The sequence below is a fragment of the Aythya marila genome (assembly GCF_965140915.1).
Source record: "Aythya marila genome assembly, chromosome: 5".
NCBI lineage: Eukaryota > Metazoa > Chordata > Aves > Anseriformes > Anatidae > Aythya > Aythya marila.
Genome location: NC_139046.1, coordinates 18,725,031 through 18,740,033, shown reverse-complemented (window position 1 = coordinate 18,740,033; position 15,003 = coordinate 18,725,031). Strand labels below are relative to the sequence as shown.

The 15,003-nt window shown below is 50.5% G+C and overlaps 1 protein-coding gene across 1 annotated transcript in view; it reads left to right on the top strand.

Moving 5' to 3' along the window:
• The window catches only part of BAHD1 (bromo adjacent homology domain containing 1), a 36,615-nt gene extending 23,747 nt beyond the window's left edge, over positions 1 to 12,868 (top strand). Inside the window, exons 3-7 of the mRNA XM_082762052.1 lie at positions 1,983 to 2,344; positions 3,927 to 4,086; positions 5,043 to 5,119; positions 7,145 to 7,236; positions 9,545 to 12,868. Coding sequence (XP_082618178.1) covers positions 1,983 to 2,344; positions 3,927 to 4,086; positions 5,043 to 5,119; positions 7,145 to 7,236; positions 9,545 to 9,734 — 881 coding nt within the window. The 3' untranslated portion in view covers positions 9,735 to 12,868. The remainder of the gene's footprint in view (positions 1 to 1,982; positions 2,345 to 3,926; positions 4,087 to 5,042; positions 5,120 to 7,144; positions 7,237 to 9,544) is intronic.
• Positions 12,869 to 15,003: the final 2,135 nt, after the last annotated feature.

Below are 15,003 nucleotides of genomic sequence, written 5' to 3'. Positions count from 1 at the left end.
GCTGGGGGTGTAAGCGTTAGCATTTCACCTAACCACGGGCACTTGGTTAATAATTTCCATTTTCCCTAAATATCTCCGCTGTCGTAGTGCTGCTTCCTACGGCAGGGGCCAGGCGGCGTTCCCTCGCAGCTTCGATGCCCTTTCGATCCCAAGAAAACCAGCTCGGCAGCGTGTTCTCGTCTGACACCTCCCTGCCTGGTGCCCCCGGGTCATGCCAGCCTGCTTCGTTTTTTTCTTCAACATTTTGCATGCTGCTGCCTCCGATTCCCAGTAAGCAGAGGGGCTTTTTTCCGAGTTCAGCCTTCCCTGCAAGCCCGGTGGCTTCTCGCAGAGCTGGCAGTTGCAGGGTGTGTGTTTACCAGCGATGTGTCACCCCGCTGCTCTGAGCTTTTCCCAACGTGGATTAGCAGGCAGCAGGATCCTTTCCTGCTGTAGCACATTTTTGGACGCAGCCCGTTCTGGGTTAAAGCCTCCTGCACGTGTAAATGCTTCACGGGCTCTCGTTCCTTCCTGTGAGCAGCTCGGGTTTAAAAGTCTCCGCATCAGAATAATTTAGACTTTGTTCTGCAGGCTGAAGGAGCTCTCCCAGCATATTAACAGGAGTTTGTGCTTAGGAGGTGGTTTTTATAGGTCTGCCTCTGAAATTTCATCCTCCCCTCAAGTGGGTTAGTTTAGGGAATTCAAGGATTACTCGGTTGGAAGCGCCAGGCTCCCGTCTGAGAGCGTCGGTACGAGGGGATCCAACACGGTGCGTGACACGGGGCGGATCTGTCTCAGGTGGCGTGTTCGAGTTGCAGCCTCTTGTGAGCAAAACAGGGGAGAGGGGATTCAGGGAAGAGGTAGTTCACTGCTCCATGGGTCCTGTGGGGATTCCTGAACTCACACCCTGACGTCTCACCAGCAAAGTTGCTTCAGCATCTGCTGCTCGGGGTGAGCAAACCCCAAGGATGCCCACAGCAGCCCTCAGGTCTGCGGTTCAGCACTAGCTTCGGTGCAGCCCAGGTAGGGAGGGAGGCCGATTTCCCCTTCTTGCAGGGGGATCTCGTCCATTATTCAGCCGGAGCTCGGTGACTTCATGGCTTTTATTACCTTTTTATGTTCTTTAGCAGCTCTCTGTTGTGCAGCAGCGTGCTCCCGCAGACCTGCTAGGTCATGTTCTAGGCTGGAGGCATCTCCTGGAGGTTGCCCTCAGCTGCTCTTTCAGTCACCACTAAAAGCGTGCCTTCGGATGCAGGGGTTAGGGATGAGTTAGGGGTTATGATAGGGGTTAGGGATGATGTCTCAGTCTGGGGGTTGTCTTCCTGCTGACACAAGGTAAAATAGACCACACTTGCTCTTTTCTTGGCCTCAGCCTGGTTTTGGGGCTTGTTTTAGGACATCTGTAGGTGTTCCAGGCTGCTTCTGAGAGGCAGCAGCAGCCGAGTTACCTGTCGTGGTCACTGCTTCTGCCCTGGGGGCGCGGTTTTGCTGAAGGCAGCCTCATGCATCGTTTCACGCAGTTTTGATCCATGTTTTTTTGTATTTCTGGAGTTAATTTGGAGAATCTTCTCATTTTTCCCCCAATTACTTGAATTCAGCTTCTGGAAAGAAGCTGGCTTCTGCCACTGCCGTGGTTTAATCCCTCCCATCACTCCGATAAGCCTTTTATTTCCTTTATGCATATCGACAGGCTGGAGCGCTTTGGACTCTGGCCAGTCTGATGTGTGTTACTGGCTGGCAGGACTTGGGGGGATTTCAGAGGGGTTTGTTGTAGTGCAGTGTCATCAGCAACAACATACTGGAGGATCACAGGCTTAAAAACATCTTCGCTTCTAGAATCCTGTGACGGTGCAAAATGAAATTACGACGCGAAGGGGCTTCGCTGCTGTAATGCAATAAAGAGAATTTCGGGGGACGGTGGTGGTGCTTTGGGACAGTCCTGGTTGTGTAGTCCTCTTGTATTTCAAATGACATTCGTGCCTCTTTTCCTTCCCTTCTCATAGAAGGCTGCAAGTCTCTGGACCAGCTGAACCTCACAATCCCCGTGGCAGGGCACCCCGCGTCGCCTGCCCACCCGCTCTCAGGATGCCCTGTACCCAGCGTGCCGCCAGCTGCAGAACCCGTTCCTCACCTGCAGACCCCCAACTCCGACCCTCAGACCATGGCCCGGGAATGTCCACAGAGCTCCAAGCCTCCCAGCGGCTCCAAATCCGGCCTCCGAAACACCACGGGCTGCCTCCACGCCTCCGACAGCAAGGCAGCGGGTGGCCACGGCCACCCAAAGCAGCAGCGCATCAGCCGGCGACGGGCCACCAACGGCTGGATACCCGTCGGCACAGCCTGCGAGAAGGCCGTCTACGTCGTGGTAGGTGTCTGTGGAGCACGGATTTCTTGTTCGTTTTGTTGTTTTCCTCATCTCTTTTTCTCCAAATCCATTTGAGCATCTTCATATTACTGAGGTCATAGAGGTTTGGGGTCTTGCTCCAAGGTAAAGGTGGTCGCTTGATGTCTTCTAAAACCTCCTGGACATGTTGTGAGTCAGCAGCCCTTTGGCTGGGCTTTGAGGCCAGGCTGTTGGCTCTGTTTTTCTCGCACACCCTGCATTGCCTTGCGTGACGGGAGGTTTGGAAAGGAAGGAAAACCTGCTGCTCCTGTGCTGGCATCAGCCGAAATGCTGTGGTGATGAACACTCTGGCATTTATGAGGGTGGCACCCATGAGTCCGTCTTACAGAGATCATCTCCAGCTTCTTCCTCCTGGGTTAGGTCAACACTGAGAAAATAAGGGATGGTTTAGCCTTGCTCTAAGATCTGTTGTCCAAAGGTAGCTCCTGTAAGCTTGTTCAGTAAACGTCAGCAGTAAGGAGAGCCATGGCCTGGGCAGACACATCTGTGATGCCACTTGGTGTGATGGCACAACCTTGAGCTGCTGTGAGCATCACCCAGGTTTGTAGTTTCAGCTCTCAGAGCTGCATACAGGTAGCAAGGGCTGTAGGAGGACAAAGCCTGTGGAAGCTGGAGATGGGCCTCTTTCACCCCTCACTCACGCTGTGACATGTTAAGAGGGGCAGCACACCATGAATCTCCTGAAGTCCCTGCACAGAATGCTTCCCATTTTGCTTGGACAATCTGGCAGAAGGCTAAACCCATCCTGCTTGGGCATTCTGAACTCAGTTTTCAGAGCAAAAATTAAAAAATAAAGCTCACGGTCCTAAAAGCAATCCTTTTGTAACATGAGCAGGTGCTAAGGAAATGCCAGCAGCCTTGTTACAGAAAGCTTTACGCCGCTGCCTCGCTGCTGCTGCCTGCCTTGTTCGTGTGAAATATTTCATTTTTTATTTGCTTTCTTTCGATGTTTATATCAAAGAAGCACAGAGCATTCAAAATACACCTAGCTTCCAGTGCCTTCGGATATGAAGAAAATGCACAAGTAGGCAGATAAAGTGGTGGTTTCTCTGAAGGAGGGTCTTTTTGCGGAATTGAAGGAGCAATTGTTCTTGGTTTAATTTGAAATAAGAGTATTAATTTCACAGATGCATGCTTTTGTGAGACTTGCTGTCCGGTTGGTGAGCTGTTCCTTCCTGCCAGCACAACACAGGAGGAATAGTTGTGCTTTATCTCATGTTCTGTTTGAAAACGGTGGCCACAAATGACCTGCAAGCACTTGGATGCTATTCCCTACTGAACTTTCTTCACCTAGGAATGCCCCGAGTAGTTATTTTGACCTGGTCTTTGCTTTCGTAAACCAACACAGTGGGAAAAGGGATGCCGGGGGCGGTCTTATGGTGATGACTTCTCTTGGAGTGGAAGCACTTAACTTGTCTAAGCCTACTGAGAGCTTTTAGTTCACAGCAGGACCAGAGAATTTTTGGATCGAGACGGCAAACAATAAACTAACTTTTTGCCTGTATGCTTGGGCTGCTTTTTCTTCTGTGTGCCAATGCTGTAGAATGAACCTGAGCCAGCTGTTCGCAAGAGCTATCAGGCTGTGGAGAGAGACGGGGAGATTATCCGGGTACGAGACACCGTCCTCTTGAAATCAGGACCCAGGAAGAAATCGATGCCGTACGTTGCGAAGATATCGGCTCTGTGGGAAGACCCCAAAACAGGTACTGTGCCAAAAGAGTACATTTTTGCTTCCCTGCTTGACAGATGAGGAACTGGGGAGGCGACGGATCTCGGAAGAGCTGCAGGCTCGTTAGGCTACTCCGCTGCTGCCAGGTTGGGTGACAGGGGAGGAGATAAGCTCCGTGGGTTTTGTTCAGACTGTTCCAGGAGCTGAAATGCTCTTTAATCACTAGCCTGGGACTGCTAATCAAAATCTTCCTGGTCGTGAAAGCACATAATATCAGCCAAGTGCACATCTTAGCAATGATCTCCTTTATTATTCCATTGCAGCAAACATCTGGGGAGCTGCTGTTTACTCAAACGCCAGCAGACACGTGGGCAGGGAGTTGGTGTGGAGCACGGCTTATCTGCAGAGGCTCTGATAGCACTCGAGTAGGGGCGGGGATGGGAGCAGTGTGCTTTTGGTGTTCAGGTCCTGAATCTGCCTGCTGAGGGCTGAGCATAGGAAGCCGTGTCAAGTGTTGCAAAGTGCAGCTCTTGCTTAAAAGGAAGAAGGGCAAAAAAAAAAAGTATTTTGTAAAAAGTAATAGTGTGTGGTGAGGCCAGGCTCGGTCGTGCCATCCAGCAACAGCGATTCTGGTGGTGATGTGGGAGGTCACGCTGCAAGCTTTGGATGAGGATCTCCTCCAACCCCAAGCTGCAATGGAAACTTTTTTTTTTTTTTTAGGGAAATGCTTGATTTTTGTGTGTAGCCCACCTCTTTGTGACAATGTAATGCAAGTAGAAGGGGGTGAAGGTGTGATGGGAAAGCAACGTGACTGACTCGGTGCAGCTCCTTGCTGTAACAAAAGGACACCTAGTTCAGCATGAAATATTTATCACGGCACAGCTGCCTCTACATGAGCGCCATGGAAATGAAAGGGAGGAAGCTGGATATTAGTGGGAAAACACTGTGACAGCACTGAGCCTTGACATTCTGCAATAAATCTTCTTGCAGGGGAGCTGATGATGAGCCTCCTGTGGTATTACAGACCGGAGCACACTCAGGGAGGCCGTAACCCCAGTATGCACCAGGTGAGCCACCCGGACGCGAAACTAGAGGCCGGGGCACGTCTATATTTTTGTGAGAAGAGGGGATTAGCCTGAGGATCCTCCTGCATGCCTGGGTGGCCTCAAACTTAGGGGGCTGAGCTGCCGTGTGGAGGAAAACGGAGCTGTCTCTTGGCGGCGGCGCAGCTGTTGCCAGATGTGCGGAGCGGCGCTGCCCTACCCACGGGTTTTCCCCGGTCTGCTGTCGTATGTGGAAGCTCTGGGCTGTGACAGAAGCTGCTGCGTCTTTCTCGTGGCTGCCTCTGGTAAATTTTAATGTTTCTCTGCTTAATCGGAGAAAATCCTGAGCGTTAAGTGAAAACTTGTTTTGACTTCTGCTTTAGGAGTAAGGAGGAGTGAGTTTATATTGAATCAGGATGAGGAGCCTCTCTGAAAAGGGTTTTCTGATTCACACCGAAACGTGGCGCTTGATGCAGAAACTCCCACTGAAATTCTGCAATTTTGATTATGCAGGATGTCTGAGTAGATAAGTCACGTGGTGCCTTTTTATCATAAAAATCCCTGAATCTGCTTCTTCGGCTCTGGAAATGTGTTTGTTTTGTGCAGAAATGCGGATGCATCATCCACCCCTGTTTAAATTTATGACAAGAACTGGACTGATTTGAGGATGTTGTGCCAGAGTTAATAGAGTTCACTTCTAAGAAGAAAAATGTGTGAATCACTATGACTTCATGCCTTGTTCTGCTTTGCTTGGACTAGTGTCGGGTGGCAGAACACGCTGTTTTTAAACCAGGAAGGAAGAATTTACTGCTGTTTTCAACCCATTGAAATCCTTGATGCCTTTTTTCATTTAAATAAAATTGTAATGGTGTGAGAGAACAGGACTGGAGAACAGCCAGGGAATTGTACCTGCCTGACTTGCAGGGCAGAGAGGAGTTTCTAAACCAAAATATGCTACCTCATAGCTTCCTGGTCTGTAAATGAAGCGAGAATGCATCCAGTTGCATTTTAGTGTAGGGAGAGAGCCAGTAGTCTGGTTAGGAGGAACTGAGCCACTTTTCTGCACACCTGCTTAATTATACAAGCCTTGAAATGAGAGATTGCCATGCGGGCTGAGTAACTGCGATGGGCTTGCCAAAGATGACTCAGATCATTTTGATGTAAGGAGTAGACCAAAACCTCAACGTGCAGAAGCGAGGTGTGGCATTTTCAGTTTCTCTGATTAAGCCTGGCCCCAAATGGTGACCCTGGTTTGAGTCTTCCCTTCCAGCCTGCTTCCCTGGGGCTGTGAGCAGAAGCAAAGCCTGCAGGTAACGCTTCCAGCCTTGTGCAGAGCATCTGTATTACTACAGATCATCTCTGCTGATCTAACCACATCTGAAATTCTTTAAAACGGCTCCGTCTGGGTTGCCCCGTGTCTAACCAATCCTGCCTGCTACAGAGCCAAGTTTCCTAAATTACCCTGGGAGAAGAGGCTATTGCTACTTCCCTCACTAAAACAGCCTTTTAAATTGGATTAGGATGAAGAAATGGTAGCAAAGGAATGGGTTGCTTTATCTTTGATATAGAAATGGATTAGAAAGACTCTGAGAGTGTGTCACAGGCCATTAGGTAAGACAGCAAAGCGCTATTCAAACTCTGTTTCTACTCTTAGTTGTACAAATGAACGGGAAGGGTTTCCAGCACAGGAAAGGGACATGAATGAAGAACATCCCTCATCCCTAGGAGCTCAGAGGAACGTGTGGGTTCAACCTCCTGCCTGCAGAAGCATTGCCCACCGGGTTTTCTGCATGTGGTCTGAAGGGTCCTTTCTTGTGGACCCTGTACAAAGTCAGGTTTAGGATAAGCTGGAGCAAAAGCAACCTCTTGCAGGGCCACAAGACACCTGCAAAGTGTCTGACTTATTTGAAATACTGGCTCTAAAGAGCACCTGCTATGAGCATGCTGTGATAGCCTTCTCTTTGAGGTGATGGGTGAAGGAGTGGGGCTGGCCCTGCCTCCCTGCAGCTCCTGGCCAGCTGGGTGACCGCCTCCTTCCTTCTCTCGCAGAATGAGATCTTTGCATCCCGGCATCAGGACGAAAACAGTGTTGCCTGCATAGAGGAGAAGTGCTACGTGCTGACCTTTGCAGAGTACTGCAGGTAGGTGGTGCTCTTAACTTGCTGCTGTTCCTGAGACCTGTGTCTGTCTCCAGCTCTTGTCACTCTTTCCATTTCCAGCCATCACCCAGCAGAACCTCCCCTGCCCTACAAGCTTTGGTCCGGGTGGAGCTGGATGAGCTGCACTCACTCTCCATACAAGTTTGGTATTGGGGTCTGGGAGCACTTCTTCCACGCCAGGCTCATTACATATCTCATCGTTTTGTGTATGAGATATGCTTTAAGGGGCTTACAAATGTTTGTACTTGTATGATCTTGGTACCACAGCATGTGGACGTCTGTTAGAGGACAGTGCAGGAAAACCCATAACGATGGACCTAGTTCAGTGGTAAATTCAAACTGAGCAAGGCTGGAAGTCATCTTATATGGTGGTCCCTCTGGTATATGGATGTCCTAGTTAGCTCAAATGCCTGCTGATCAGCTTTTGTCAGTGTTGCTACTGGATCCTAGCAGTCGTGCCTGCAGATTTGGGTGTTCTGGGTCGCTTGGAGTAGTGACTAAAGCACTTACAGCTAAACTTGTGCTGGTTGAATGGAAACTTGGTCAGTAAGAATTTCAGAGCATCCATATTCCATTTTGCCATCCTTGGCTGTATGGATGAGCAGAGCAGAACGGAAACAGGGATTGAATGGGCACACAAGTCCGTAACGCAAAATAGTGCTTGAAATGTCTTCAGTTTTGCTGGCTGTACATGTATGTTGTTGACTTTGGAGTCTTACCACAGAGGGCATGTTTAAGTCCTGCAGCTCTCTTCTTTGTCCTCCTGCTCCTAGCCTAAGGCTACGCTGTTTGAATTTCTAAAACCAAACTTTTCCAAACTCATTTTAAACTAAATTTTGTTCTTTCTTTTGAAAACTAAAAACCAACCTAGGGCTTTGGACTCAAACAGCTCATTTCACTCCTAACAGTCTGCTCTTCTGGAACAGCTGTTGGCAGGGTTTTTTTGTGTGTGTGCTGCTGTGGGTAAGGTTACCTTTGAGCTAAGTTCTCTGAAGGCATCCTGAATTCATCCTTTGCCTGTGCGGAAGTCTGACAAAGACATAAAGGTTTTCAGAAGCCAAGAAGTAGCTCTTAAGTGATTTAGGTGTTGTGGACTGCTCGAGCTAGCTCTGATCAGCTGTGAGATGGCTTTTGTCCTTGGACACTTTTACCCAAAGGATTTACTAATGCAGGCTGCAAAATCTAGTCTGTACCATAGGCTTTTGCAAAAGGGTTATTAATGTATCCTGGACAGGAACAGCTGAGCACCTAGAACAGGGGATTTTCTTGCTCTGGATAAGAATCCGAGAAGTGCTAGTGCAGTTGATGGCATGAAGCTGTTGCTTTCTTGTTACTCTTACCTGGTGTGAAAGACTCGGCAGGTTTATCCCTGACCACAGCCAGGCTGTGTGACTTGCCATGCTGCAGGCAGCTTCTTCAGCCTAGATGCAGGTAGCACGGTTGGTGTTTGAAACATGCATGTGTAAGGAACATGCACATATCCAGTGTTTGGCGTGAAGCTGAACTGGCTTGAGTGCTCACAAAATGATGTTGTTTTTTGTTAGAGGTTGTCTCAGGAGCTTGTCTGAGCTCCTCCAGGATCACCCTAGTAGGTGCACGGGGCATTCAGTCATGGGGACCTGATTTAATGGGTGATGGTGGTGGTAGGGGGACGGTTGGACAGATGATCTTGGAGCCCTTTCCCAACCTTAATGATTCTGTGACCTGAAGCCAGCTCTTTGCTGTTTTGTGCACCTGACTTTGTGTGGATGCCTGTTAGGCAAAATGTTGGAGTGCAGCTTGGCTAGACAAATGTTTTCTTCTAGACAGAAAGCCTTGTCACTTACTCGGGGAGTTGTGGGTGGCTCTAAAATGTTGCAGGAGGTACTGTTTATTTGCCTGTAACAGGCACAGTTAGTTTGAAAAGCTGTGTCTGACCCTGCCCTCATCGTACCCAGCCCCTTTGTGTCCATCCAATGCCCTGATGTGTAAGACTTTTCCAGGGCTAATTAACAAAAACAAGGCCAAAGTAGTAACAACAAGGTGGATTAATTGCAATCATCTTTCATACTGTGTGGAACCTGCCAGTGTAGAGAGCAAAACCAACGTGTCACTTTGTACAGTTCGGTGTAGGATCAAAAGCGAGAGCTGTGTCAACCTATTGAGCAAAGGTGACAGCTCCCCATGCTCCTTATCCTTGGGCAGCCACGCTCGTGGTCTCCAGTTAGAAAGACTGACACAAACAGTGAAAATTGTGTGGTGAGAGATGAAGGGAGTCCACACTAACTCTTCCAATGTCGTTGCGTTGCAGATTTTGTGCCTTGGCAAAGCGTCGAGTCGAAGGGATCCCTGGCAGGAAAACCATTATGGTTCCTCCCTCGGAAGAGTACTCCACGCCTCTGCACCGCAAGGTGCCCGAGGACACTGACCCCGAGCTGGTTTTCCTCTGTCGTCACGTCTACGACTTCAGACACGGGCGCATCCTGAAGAACCCGCAGTAGTGCAGCCCTGCAGTGGGACCGCGGTGAGGGGCGAGCGGCACCGGAGAGCCGACGGTGGGCTGGCAGCCTGGGACATGCGTGCGCTCGTGGCGACTCACCTCGTGCTGCTTGCAGAGCAGAGCGCCCAGCGCTCTTTCCTCGGATTGAACAGCACGCGCGGGAGCAGATCCCTGTGGAGGAAGGCAGCAGTTGAAAGCACAGCACTTCGTTAAAAGCATAAATGAAAATATATACGTATAAAATAAATATATGTATATAGATATAGGTACTTGCATATGTAAATCTATATCTATATATGTATCTAGAGATGCATATATTGGGAGGAGGGGGTTGTAGGGGATAAAAGCCAGTAAGCTGAATCCAGAGCCATCATTGGTGGGGACGGTGGGAAGGTGCAGGAGGGATGCTGTGGTGCGTTGGATGAATCAAGCTGTGATAGTTCTGTGGTTTTCGTGCCCTGATGTGTAGTGGGAGGACTGAGACCGGTTCCTTGGCAGAGCGCAGGAGTCTCCTCTGTCCCACAGGGAAGAGGGAAGGTTCCTGGTGAGCGAGAGCTCCCCCGAAATACAACAGTTGCTTTTGAAGCTACCTGGATGCAGAGTGGCGTTGTGTCATGCTTGAATTGGTTTTGCTCCATCAGGGGGAAGAGGTAGCCTCTCCCCCCCCCCCCTTTTTTCCCCTCCTAATCTCTCTCTTCTCCTCACCTTTTTAAGAGGCGTTCTGCGATTCACCACCCGGACTAAGGCTTGGCAGCCAGGCTAGGAAATCTGCTCCAGCTCAGAGGCAGAGAGGGAGCCGGCAGGATTTACCTCCCAGTGTGGCATTGCAGAGAGCCATGCATCTGTCCTAGGTGCCCTTCCCTGAAGGATCACGCATCCCATAAGGCGCGCTGCCAGCAGGCATGCATTGCTCTGGAGCTGGGAGCACACAAAGTGGGCTCCGTTGGTGAAAACCACGTTTTCTCCTCTCTTCTGAGCATTGCTCTTGCTCTGATGGTGCAGAGGGCTGTAGCGATAGAAGTGGGTTTACTCCTTTCTTCCCAGTTTGTTTTTCTGTAATGTCTTTTAACCCCACGTCTTCAGTGTGAAGCTAGGCACCTGGGGGGAGAAATGGCAAACACACTCTGAGTGTTTTTTGGCTTTTTTTCCTTAGCCCCCTTTTACGGCACTGTCGTAACCCTGGGTGTCCCACTGAAGCCACCAGCAGAGCTGTCCCAGTGCTGCCTTGCAGCTTCCCCTCATCTCCAAACCCCTCCTGTCATCCAAGCGAGCTCACCAAAGTGGCTTTGTGGCTCCTGAAAGGACCTGAGTACTGGGAAGGGCTTGCACTGACAGATGCAGCCCACGCCCCGCAAATATTTTTTGCCTCTTGCCTTACGTGTATAGATCCTAGATAGACTTTAGTTTATCTTCAACGCAAGCTGTCGGAGTTGATCCTAAAGCAAACCAAAGGACGGTGTAACAGAGTCCGCCGAGTCAGCCTCGCCAAGCTGGGATCCGTGTCGAGATTGCACTAATGGGAAGGATGAGGAGCAACGCCGCGTCGGCTGGAGCCGCTCCCGTGAGCTAGGGATCTGCATCTTTCTGCTTTTTGGGGGGGCTTCCGAACTCACGTTAAATGGTGGAAGCACTGAAACTGCTTTCACGTCATCCTGTCGGTGGAAGCGACGCTACCTGCACTGCCTGCTGCCCCAGTGGGAGCGGCATCGGCTCGCTCTGGCGGCTGCACGCCCAGAAGGAAAACCCCATGGCATTGAATCCGTGACGTGGGCATAGCTTGTTAACCAGGAGGTCTCCAGAGATTTGCTCTACATACCAAAGAGGGGAACGTGTCTTGAAGAAGAAGACGTAAGAGGAGATGACAAGAGCTGGCACCCACCACGGGGGACAGCAAGGCACCCGTCTCCCTGCTGCTGGTGGACGATTCCTGCTCGGTGTTGCAGAAGGTGCTGGAAAAGCCCCGTTGTTCTTGCCGAGGGGCAAACACCCTGCTCTAGGACATCTGACCCTAGGTGCGTAGGCGAGAATCCACGGGAGAAGCATCTCCCTGATACCTCAAGATACTGTTAGTGTCAAAGTAATTGCTCAGATTTCTCCTTAACAATTAGCTTGGGCACTGGTGGTCTCTTGGAAGGACACAGCTGGGCTGCCCGTGCAGCGGCGCTGCTGGGATAGGATTTGGGAGCGCTGCTGGGGCTCTCGGGTGACCGAAAATGCCACGGGGAGGGGGGCCAGGAGGTGTCAGAGAAAGTGTTCCCTGCTGCTGCTGGGTGGGAGGGCGCTGGAGAAGCAGAGCTGCTCCTGCCCATCACGATAGAGGGTATCGTGGCCACCCAGCACACGGGGAACAGAGCAGCTGCGCCCTGGGGCCGTGGCCGCACGGTGCCAGCCAGGGAGGACACGGGGAGCCCTAAATGCATGTGCTGGCCTCGGCAGGGGCGCTGCTGCCACCCGGCCCAGAGCAGGCAAGCTGCCTGCAGCCACCTCCCTCTAGCACAAGTGCCATCGGACGCAGGATGCTCCAAGACCCACTTGCCAGGCCAACCCTGAGCATTGCTGCACAGTCAGGGAAGGGTTTGAAACCCAGCCTTGGAAACCACAGTAACTCGATGAAATTCCTTCTTCTGACCCCTCTCCCCCCCCCCCCGCTCCCACCTTTGTCCTGGCTCCTTTCCAGGCAGAAGAGAAGTTGCGCTTGCCCTGGGCTTGGAAGGGGCTCTGCTCCGTGTCCGGAGAGGACAAATCCCGACTCTTCTCATGTTAGAACCTGCTTCAGGCCAAGAACATTGTTTGAGATTCACTTGGTTGCTTATGCTGTTGTGCAAACAGCATGTAAATGAATCGAAATGTCTTATCCATAATGAAAATATTTCATGCTTTTTTAATCTATTAGATATGGAAATATTTTTTGAAACTGAAAATGCAGCCGGTAGAATTTAAATTGAAACGTAATACATGTAAAATATATTTTAGTTGATAATTTTGTAAAATGCACTTTTTTTGTGTCTCTTCCCTGGTTTCCCAGATCTGTATTTCAGTGTTTACAGATGGAATGAGAACATTCCCTATACCCTCCTTCTGTGAGAAAGATATATTAGAAGTAATTCTTAAAAAATAAATTTGAAAAATCGTATTGATTTAGAAAACAAAATCAGTGCAACGCTGTTCTTCTTCTTGCCCGAGCTTTTCAGGATGGGTACCTGTGGGGTGCAGGACTTGAAGAGCCTGGAGGGTGCTGATGGGAGAGTGAGTTTTGGTGCTTGGGGCTGTCCCTGGAGGACGGGGTCCCCATCCTGGCTGGGACACAGCCCCGAAATGAACGACTGGTGAGGCTCCTTGTGAAAACGGAGTGAGAGCATGGAGGATCGGCCAGGGGGGTGAATTTTTTATTTTATTTCCAGTCTGCTCTCAACAGCTGCTGTCATAGGAATAGTTAAGTCTGCCTTTCAGAAGGGGAAGGTGTTAGTGGCAAAGGCTGTCTCCACAGGCTTGGGGTGTTAGCCCGTGCTTTAGAAGCGCTTTAGGAGCATTTTGAGAGGTTGGTTTGAGAAAAGCATTCCCCATGGAGCGTCACCTCTACAAGCCAACAGTCCACTCGGCAGCATTTCTGCCAGCCCAGCAGCGTCCCCGCCCCACGGCACCAGATGCGTGCATGCTGAGGACAGGTCCAACAAACTGTATCGCCTCCGTGGACATCCCCAAAAGGCATGAGGGGGATCCCAAGCGGGTGTAAGTACTGAGAGGAATGAGGTAACCCACCTGAAGCCACACAGTGGGGTCAGCACTTCTGTGAGGAGCGGGATCTGGCGGAAACCCTCCGTGCATCCGAACGCAGGTGAGTGCAGGCTGAAGGTGCTGAGCTCGGGTGCTTGCAGCAAGCAGCAGGTCCTGGGGGTAAGGCCAAAATGATTCTGCCTGGACAGCGGTGGGAAGCAGCTCTGCAAGCAAAACACTGGCAAAAAGCTGCTGCCAAAGCTGCTCACCCCAAAATTGTGGCATTTGGTGTCAGGTTTTGGTGCCCTCTGCATCCACAGAGCTCCAGGCGCAGAGCAGTGGGGAGGAGCCGTGGTTTAGCTCTTGGCTGGGTGGCTGGCCCTTGGAATGGGTTATTTCTATAAATAATACCGTGTTTTAATTAGAGCTGGACCCTTGCGTGCCTGGGAAGGGGGAGAAATGAGCTCTGGGAACAAAATGAGCAGGATGAAAAAGTGACGGCTGGTACCAATGCTGGATTAGCTCCTAATTATAGAGAGGGGAGTGAGCGGCGAGCGTGGTTTGTGGCATGAATGCAGATGGGCTGGGCATGGGAACAGCAGCCTTGAAACACAGGGCAGCAGCGCAATGGGGTTTTGCACTTGTCTCTTGCCCCAAGGTTGCCTCAGAAGGGAGATTTTGAGATTGCCCTGTTGGTGGGAGCAGGGTATGGATGCGTACAGGTAGGGCCACCGCTCCCACCACCTTAAGCAGCCACCTTGCCGCCCTGCCAGCCTCATTAGCCCATTTTCATTAAGTTCCTGGTCTGACATCTTCGTGGGATTAGGGTTTGGTTTAGTTTTTTGCCAGAGGATCTTTGCTTTTTTTGATTTCCCTGCCCATCACCGTTAATGAGGAGCCCTCTTACCATGCTGCTCCCTATGGGGAGCTGTGGAAAGGTTAAGCACTAACCTGGAGGAGTGGATAAAAATGAGAAAATTTGGGCTGAAAAGGGAAAACCTTCTTGATAATGAAGTGCAGTTAGCTGCGAATTATCTCCCATGGGGAGAAAGGAGCTCATCCTGGGACATTTAAATTTGCAAGCCAGTGTGGGGTGAGCAGGCGTTATGTGCCTGACCCTGGATTTTTGCTAAAGACCCACTCGAAACTTTGAAGTTGTGCTTAGTGCACGTAGAGTGCCAGGGCTGAAACCCTGAGACATCAGCAGTGGCGTGGCCAAAATGTGCTCTGTGCACGCCCTCCACCTCTGGACAGCTGCTGCGCTTTGCCAGGCAGTGTTGATGTCTCCCAGGGGTCGGTTTAAAATAAAAGAAAAATTGAGAAGAATTTTCTATCCCAGCTCTTCATGCACAGTGAGCTGAAAAGCTGTGATTAACGTCGAAGAAAAATTGATTTATTGTTGAAATTGGCTACCCAAGGAGCTGCACTGAAGGCATCCAGCATTCCTGGGGCTAGCGTTGAATGAATTTGGGCTCTTGTGCCCTCACGACAGTGATGAAGGTAACAGGCACGGGCTCCTTGCAAGTTTCATCTGCCCTGGCTTCCACACGTGGTGT